General features: G+C 36.7%; 1 protein-coding gene across 1 annotated transcript; it reads right to left on the bottom strand.

The window, feature by feature from the left end:
• Positions 1 to 1,247: 1,247 nt before the first annotated feature.
• LOC110884197 (probable isoprenylcysteine alpha-carbonyl methylesterase ICMEL2) lies at positions 1,248 to 5,479 on the bottom strand. The gene is made up of 11 exons (XM_022131881.2): positions 5,098 to 5,479; positions 4,181 to 4,257; positions 4,047 to 4,116; positions 3,868 to 3,948; positions 3,674 to 3,748; positions 3,503 to 3,604; positions 3,288 to 3,425; positions 3,136 to 3,201; positions 2,902 to 3,045; positions 1,749 to 1,839; positions 1,248 to 1,544 (listed from the first exon to the last, which is right to left on the bottom strand). The coding sequence occupies exons 1-11, from the start codon at positions 5,346 to 5,348 to the stop codon at positions 1,383 to 1,385; spliced, it is 1,257 nt and encodes a 418-aa protein (XP_021987573.1). The 5' UTR covers positions 5,349 to 5,479; the 3' UTR covers positions 1,248 to 1,382.
• Between the last annotated feature and the right edge of the window lie 3,228 nt (positions 5,480 to 8,707).

Below are 8,707 nucleotides of genomic sequence, written 5' to 3' on the forward strand. Positions count from 1 at the left end.
TTTGGGTTGTTCTTTAGGTTGTTGTAGTGCCTGTTGAAGGCGGTCATGGATTGATTTATTTCACGCCACTTTGACGAGAGATAATTATTTTTCCGATAGTAATCTCGTCCCAACGTTTGGTGATAAAGGTCGTTTATTCGATTCCAAAAATTGTCATTATGTTGGTTAGTACCTATTAAAAAATATATAGTATAAGTATAAAAAAATTACATAACTTTCTAAACATATCTATATTTTTTACAATTATTATAAAATAAATTATACCTACAACCGAGTTCTCCGAAATAGAAAGCCAGGCTTTCGTCAACATCACCTCTTCGTCATTTATCCACGGATATACGTGATGATCCTCTTTTGCTTTTTCCTTCTCGGCCTCGGTTTTCTTCCTATGGTTTCGTTTTTTTGTGTAATGGATTCGGGTGTAGGTTGACTTTCGGATTCGGGTGTAGGGGCGTTTGGGATAGAGGAGTGACCGGTTGTTGTTGAGCTTGCATTTGTTGCGGAAACATAAAAGGTATGTTCGCAAGAAGATGGCCACATGCCAATATGTTCGGATCGGGATAACGGGGTTGAGACGGTTGAGGCGAAGTAGTGTACGGTATTTCGCCTACACCATTGGGGTTGTTCGGATCGAGGGCGCGGTTGTGTGGATGCAATTTTTTATTTAAAAAGTAGAGAGATTTTATATAGTTTAGAGTTGGGTAGAAGAGAATGAGGTGAAAAATGGTAGAATAGGTTAGGTTTTTTTTATAAGGGTGAGTTAATATTTTATTTAAAAAGTAGAGAGATTTTATATAGTTTAGAGTTGGGTAGGAGAGAATGAGGTGAAAAATGGTAGAACAGGTTAGGTTTTTTTATAAGGGTGAGTTAATATTTTTTTTAAATTGAATTTTTTTTAATTAAAATTAGCCGTTGGGGTCCAACGGTTATAAGTCAAATCAATTGAACCACACCACCTCATCACCACATTTTACTACACGTTAGTGGAGATGTTGCCACCCCACACACAACGCCGCCTTCCACAACGTTCCCGGGCTGGTGTGCCCGAGGTAGAGAGACCACAATGCCATATTTCCACGCCCACTGTAGTCTTGGTTGTACCATTTTGTTATCTGAATTCGGAAGCTGGTTTCCATAATAGTGTGCATTACTAGTGAAGATGTTTTCTTCATGTATTCTGGAAATTAATTGATGATTTTGAATATGATAAGAAAGAAAGATGAACTATTAAATTGGTAAACAGTATATACGATAAGAAACATGTGAATAAATATTATAAGAAAAAAAAATACACGAGATTACATATAGTTTTCTACATCCACTATGACAAAAGGCAAACCAGGAGTGGAAGTCCTAGACATACAACAATTACAAACATGGAATCAAAAGGGGCTAACAATACCAGCCAACTTCACCAGCGGTTCCGGACAAAGTCGTTTTCTTGGTGGCGCCATTGCATCATTAGCAAGTGCTTCTGGATCACCAGCATGCAAGTATTCAACTATAAAATCAAACAGCTCCTCCTTCCCACCTCTTAGAGCATCCTAAGTCCACAAAAAACACCCAATTAACTTCATTTATTAGTAAAACCCAGTAGCGGGTTGTGCTGGCCCATTTGTACCTGTTCTAAGCTAGCAAGTTTCATAAGAGTGACCCGTTTTATAATTTGAGTAGGCCAAAATGAACCCATTTGTTGAAGAATGGGTCATGGGTGTAACTATTAGTTGAATAAAAATTTTGTAACTTACTTGAATAAACAAGTCTGTATGGGTCTTTCCATGATATAGTATTAGCTCGGCTCGTGCCCCAACTCTCTTAAGTGTGTCGACAAAAGTAATACTGCAAAACCAGAATCATTTTAACATATTGCATCATATCTTGATTATATTCTAATAGCTAGCGACAACAATCTATCTATACATATAATAAAAGAAACCCTGTTAGGGACACATGGCGTTCTATGAGGCAATCTTAATTATTTCTTTAAATATTTATTATGGAAAGTCAATTATTGATAATATTAAATTTAAAATTTTAGAAGAGCTTTTAATGATAAAGACAAAAATAACTGATAATAATATATTAATTATTATAATCATATATTAATTATTAAAATCTAAAAAAAATATATTAGCGTTTTAAATATTCATAAAGATAAAGATTTTATTTAATTGGTAGTTTTAATTGTTTTTATATTTTGATGACAAGGACAAGGATAACTGATAATCACATATTAAAATTTTTTTATTTATTTTAATCAACAGTTTCGTTAAAATGATTTATTCAATACATGTAGAACATATATATTTTTTATACATGGTATATTTAGAATCCTATTTCTAATAAAGGATCCCATTATCCCGTTTTACACTCCAATGAAATAATAATATTAAATCATAATATCCAGCTTATCTATTGTATATTTAATATTTTTTACTAAGATATTTCTTTTCTTTTTTTTCTGCTGATTATCCAACATCAGGTAATACGTAAGTTTCTAACCTAATAATAAATAAAAAAACAAAGTAAAATGTTATAAACCATGTAATACACAACTCTCTAACCTAATAAAAAATAAAGTGATATGTTACAATAAGTAAATAGTACCTCAAAGTTCCTTTTGTTAGAAAACACATCTTGATGACTAAATGTTTTAACGGATTACATTATTCGTGTAAGACATGTGTTTATTCAAATCGTGCAATACACGAGTTTTTAAAAGATGTAACTATTTTATTACTTAGTATATAAAATTATATTTATTCAACCCGTGTAATACACGGGGTTCTAACCTAGTATTTCATAAATGAAGAATGATATGCTTTATAGTGCGTACAACCCCTTTGGATCCACCCGTTTTGACCCGTTACCCAACCCGCCAATTTTTGAGGGGTTTCAAACCTTGAATCTGGTGGTATAGAAAAATCTTCAGTTCCGTGAAAAAGAACGATATGGGGCAAGAGAGGAATGGCGTTTCGAGCACTTGGATCTTCAACGAGAATTTCAGGAGAAAACTGTTGCAGAGATTCATCCCCCTCCATTATACTGTCATATAAATTAATGTCAATGTGTTAGAACTACAAAAGAAAAAAATCCTAAAACATATACCATTTGGAGATATAAATTATTTAATACCTTAAAAATATAGAGCGATACAGTCCTCGGCGGTCAAAATGGTCAACTAAGTTGGTTAAGTTGTACCTGTAACACAAGTAACATTAAATTCCAACTTAAAAAAAAAAAAAAAAAGAGAACCGTAATGACAAGCGTTTGTTAGATACGCTTACCCCCCGGATAAACCAAAATAAGCGTTTATTTGAGACGCACTCCAAGAAACGCTCTCTCCTTTGGATTCCTTGATAGCGTGTTTTAAGAGTGCACAAGAAGCTATATGTGCACCAGCAGACTGTCCCATTAGATATATCCTTCATTAAAAAGGTCAAAAGTCAACATGCGATGTCACAGAGTATCAAGGCGATATATCCTATATACGGTTGGTTACCTATTGGGATCACCTCCATAGTTAGCTACATTATTGCATACAAATGATATTCCTCGAGAAACATCTTCAACCATATCACCGATTGTACCCTGGGGAAAGTTTCTGCATAAAAGTAGGTGCAAAAGCGATTAATGGGAAAGTCTACTTGGATAAAATTGATCGCCAACTCACCGGTAATCAATGCATGTAACGATGATATCTCTTTCTGCTAACTGAAACCCTAAGAGAGAACCCCATCCTTTATATCTGCATCACCACAGCAAACATTAAAAAAACACAGTTACAAAATAATAAAGTTGCTAGAACACGGCAAGGCAGGTATTGCATGAAAGTGCTTATAAAAAGTAATAATGTAGTCCACTTACCCTATGATCCATGCTCCACCGGTCACAAATACGATAACTGGCTTTGGAGTATCTATGTTTTTGGGTAGGTATAAATCCAACCTGAATTGTTTTACAAATAAATAAATTTAATATGATAAATCTAAGTGGAAAAAAAAAAAGGAGTTATGTTGGTATCTGAATAATTAAATTTACATTACCTGTTTCTAGGTTGATCTCCATAAACTATGCTTCTACGAATTTGGCTAGAAGTAAAGTATTTATATAGAACTGCCAAAAGTTTGTTTGTGTAAATATTCCACAAAGATACGTGTGTAGTGAGTGACAAACGCACCTCGGAGGAAGCCAGGCATTAACAACATCGCGTAAAGACCGAGGGCAAGAAGCCTTGAGATCCACCGGCGGCCTACCCTGATTGAAAACAAATGATTAGGATAGAATTTTCAATATAATTCGATTTGAACTTTAAAATGTGCGCTATTTCAAACTATACCAAGTCTAAAATATGATTACTTTGGAGATTAATAACATGTAAAGAGGGAGGGTTTTAAGGATTTTTGCAGGTAACACAGAATTTGCTCCAAAAGCTCTGAATCTAATTCCCAACTCCAAAAGCTCAAACCCAATGCTCCAAAGTCACCAGAAAAAAAATTCATTTTTTTCCATGAAGGAGGAGACTCTTGGAAAAGTAATAATATTAAGACCCAAAACCGATAAGGCCTAATTCATTGCCAATGAGCTGCGGTGGAGTGTTAAGGGAGAGACCTAGTCTTCCAAGTGACCCAGGTTCAATTCCTGCCCCCAACATTTAGTTTCTGTGGCACCTGGTGCTGCTGATGGGACACTAGGCGGCGATCGCTAGTTCAATCCTTGAACTGAGCGGGTTTTACTTCACCGCACTGCCGTGCCTTCGGGCGAGTGTTCATGGTGAGGGTTTTCCCCGGTTCGAAAGGCGAGTGTATCCCGATGTGGTTAGTAGCCCATTTGGATTTGGAGGATTCGTTGGCCGTTAAAAAAACGGCCTAATTCTATAACTACAACACTTATTGTAACTCCTTAAAGCTAAGATCCAAAATCTCAATTTAAAATTTAAAAAATAAAAAAGATAATAATAATAAGAACACTCCCTCCATTTCAGATTAACTGCAACAACTGGCCTTTTGACGCATCAAATTAATATTATTCTATAACTAAAACATACAAATCACATACTTACAACAAAATTCAAAACAGAAAACAGAGTAATTGTACCCGAGATATCTGAGAAGAGTAAAGGCAAGTCTGGTAATCAAATACGTTTCACTAGCAGCATGTCCGATCTCCCTACCCAACGATTCCGACCGACAGAGAACAGGAGAACTCTTCGTTCTCCGTCTCGCCAGACTACCAGAATTATTATTGTTATTTATGGAAGTAGAAGATCTCCTTAAAGGTTTTAAATCTGCAGCAGCATCCATATCTTCTTCTGATGCTGGTTCAACCGGCGACGGTGACGTCACCATTAGCCGGTTGAGATTTGAATTGTGGAAAATTGTTTGAAAATGAGAATGAAGGCGGCGATGTGATGTGTATTGGTTGGCACTCTGTTATACAGAAAAGACACGATTCTATCTGCAGGCGGTGAATGTTTTCATTATGTTATGTTTATGGTACTTCTGTTTTTTTGTAAGTTGTGGATTTTGTTCTTTTGTTTCAAGTTTGTGTGTTTTTAGTCCTTGTAGCTTGTAAAAGACATTGTTTTTGACGTATTGAAATTGAATAAGGGTATTCGGGGCACCAGCGGTAACCCCTTTCGATGACCCAAGTCACCTAGCGGGAACACCGCCGCCGTTGGTGCGGGGAGGGGAATCGGGGAGAAGTCACCGCGTGAAGAGGGAGGAGATGGTGGGCCCATCTGTTATTTCAACCAATCAAAACATTTTCTTTTTTTTTTAATTAAAAAACAAGTCACCTAATAGGGGAGTGCCGCCATTAAATTGGGGTGTGAGGGGAGTTTAAGAGGGGAGTTGACGTGGCATAACCTGATTCGGTGTGCGTAAGAGAGGGGACTCCCCTCTTAGGGGAGTGCCCCGCTCACCCTAAGTTAGGATAATGATGACTTATTGATATGCGTTCACTGTCAGCGGGTGTAGAGGATGAACTTAAAGGGATGGCTTAAGGTGTGGGAATGAGCCCATTTGTATATGCATATGTATGTATATGTGTGTGTCTTGGAGGACTGCTGTCACAGACTTGAGGAGGACGATGAGGAGAGGACGGTGTAGCCGGCCCTAGCAGGAGCTCGTCAGCCCGGGGACGAGTCCCACACCCCCATAACCTAATAGATGGTATTATATAACGATTTGTACTAGTTTTAAATATGTGTAACTATAAATGTATATATATGTGTGCATGAAAGTAATATAATTAAAAAAATCTATTGTAGAAAGTAATATAAACAAAAACATGCAAATAAACAAAATATAAAGTTACTAAAAACCCAGATATACAAATAATATAATATAACAAACATATATTGATAAAATAACAAAAACTAAAATAAATCATGTATATACAAATTACAAGGATTAAAGTGTGACTCCCACTCCATAGATGTTATGATCGTCATCTAGTAGTAAAGTGAGAATGGTTATTGTAAAAGATATTTAATTCCTAAGGGCATGTGTAGTCATAAAGCTCTTTTAGGGGCGTTATGCGACATGTGGCATGCCACATCAGCAAGGGGCTTTATGGGGCGTTATGCAATTTGAGGCCGTAGTCATAAAGCCCCTGTGTAATCATTACTCAATTAATTTAATTTTCAATTTTTTAAATAATTTATGAGTTTTATAAAATAAAAAAACATTACATTAAATAAAAAACACTACATTAAAATTAAAAAAAATTACACTAAAAAAAATTACACCTAAAAAATAAATTTATTCTTCGGTGTCATCTTCGTTCTCTCCTTCTTCCTCTTCGTTTTCTCCAGCATCCAAACCTACGTCTTCAAAGTTCCCGTCTTCGAATTCCTCAACCACTTCTTCCTCGGAATCTTCGTCGTGATCATTGTTGAATCGAATTGGGCGAATCGCCCAAGCATGCTCAACCAAATCCGCCTTCAACGTGTTATGTATTTCTCTAGATCGCAGTAGTTGAGCATTTGCGAGTCTCTCTTCCGTTGTCGCTTGGGCTACTTCGACCAACTCTTCGGGAATATAGTTTTGGCATATCGCTTTTCCATCATCCTCAATGATCATATTATGCAAAATGATGCAAGCATACATGGCCATTCGTATTTTATCCTTATGCCACATGCGACAAGGATTTCTGATAAAATGCCATCGTTGCTGTAGAACCCCAAAACACCTCTCGATGTCTTTTCTCGAAGACTCTTGTAATTTTTTAAAATACTTTCTTTTTTCATCGAAAGTTTCAGAAAACGTTTTAACAATAATCGAATACTCAGGGTAGATACCATCGGCCAAGTAGTAGCCATGCTCGTAATCGTTCCCGTTTGCATGGAAACCGGCCTTTGGTATAGTTCCAGAAATGTAGCCCTCGATTAATGGTGAAGCCTCTAACGTATTAATATCTATAAACACCCGGCTACACCAAAGAAGGTCGACCAAACCCAAAGGTCGTATGACGCAACACCTTGTAATACCAAAGTTGGCCCTTTTTGATCACCCCGTGTATGTTGACCTCGCCATGCGGTTGGACAATTATACCAACGCCATTGACGACAATCCAAGCTACCAATCATGCCGGGTATTCCATGCTTTTCTAGATGCACCTCATATATTTTTTGAAGGTCGTTCCAAGTGGGGTTTCTCAAATAACGTTTTCCATATAACTGGCATATTCCTAAAATATAATTTAATATACAAAAGTTTTACTAATAAGTTACGAAAAAATAAATATATAAAAGTAAATAAATAAAAGACAATAAAAATTACCATAGCAAAAATGTTCCAAGGTATCTCGGGTTGTTTTCTCCGCCATCTTCAAATACTCGTCGTTGATGTCGTACGTGTTTCCGTATGATAATACGCGTAAGGCGGATGTGACCTTTTGAATTGAGGTGAAGCCTAGATATCCTCGTGCGTCCATTCTTTGCTTAAAGAAATCATACCTATTTTCCAAGTCATTATTAATGCGCAAAAATAACCTTTGGCTCATCCGAAAACGTCGTCTAAAAACATTCGGTCCGTGGACCGGTGCCGCATCAAAATAGTCTTTCATCAAACGCTCGTTCGCGGCTTCACGATCTCGCAAGATATAGGTGCGTCGCAAGATGGGTCGTGGAGGGGGGGTAGGCCGAATGTGCTCAAATGCTTGTACCACAAAAGTACATGCACTCGTAACCGCTTCTTCCTCGGCCGCGTCTTCGTCGGGCGAAAAATATCTTCGGTAAATTTCGGTGAAAGACTCTTCCGACGGGGAACCCATTTTTTTATAAGGTGACACTAGGTTTTTTAAAAATATATAGAGAATGAGAATGAGAATGTATTGAGTTGTAAAAAAAATGGAAGAATATGAGGGTATTTATAGTGTGAAAAGTATAAAAAATTGATTTTTTTTTTTTAATATATGACCGTTATCAAACGGTCAAAAATTAAAAATTTTCACCTTCTCGCGCCGCGAAATTTTTCACGCCTTTTGTTTTTTTTTGTCATGGCGCCGGGGGGCGGTGTGGGCGGCGCTATATTAGCGCTATGGCCCATGCTCGCGCCCCACTACGTTTAACCTAAGAAGTGTAGGAGACCTTCAATCACAAGGGTATTATAGGAAGATCCAATCTTATTGAATTATAACTCATTACTTTCATATTTTTCAAACGGTTCTTACTTTTCATAGGGCAATTTTTTTTTAAAAATAA

Source organism: Helianthus annuus, chromosome 12 (assembly GCF_002127325.2).
Source record: "Helianthus annuus cultivar XRQ/B chromosome 12, HanXRQr2.0-SUNRISE, whole genome shotgun sequence".
Classification (NCBI taxonomy): domain Eukaryota; kingdom Viridiplantae; phylum Streptophyta; class Magnoliopsida; order Asterales; family Asteraceae; genus Helianthus; species Helianthus annuus.

What these genes read in the sequence shown, in the direction of transcription:
- LOC110884197 (XM_022131881.2), bottom strand. Translation starts at nt 5,348, where the DNA reads ATGGTGACGTCACCGTCGCCGGTTGAACCAGCATCAGAAGAAGATATG. An exon ending in ACTCTTCTCAGATATCTCGG is followed by an intron (nt 4,258 to 5,097) that starts GTACAATTACTC and finishes GTTTTCAATCAG; the next exon opens with GGTAGGCCGCCGGTGGATCT. An exon ending in AATGCCTGGCTTCCTCCGAG is followed by an intron (nt 4,117 to 4,180) that starts GTGCGTTTGTCA and finishes AACTTTTGGCAG; the next exon opens with TTCTATATAAATACTTTACT.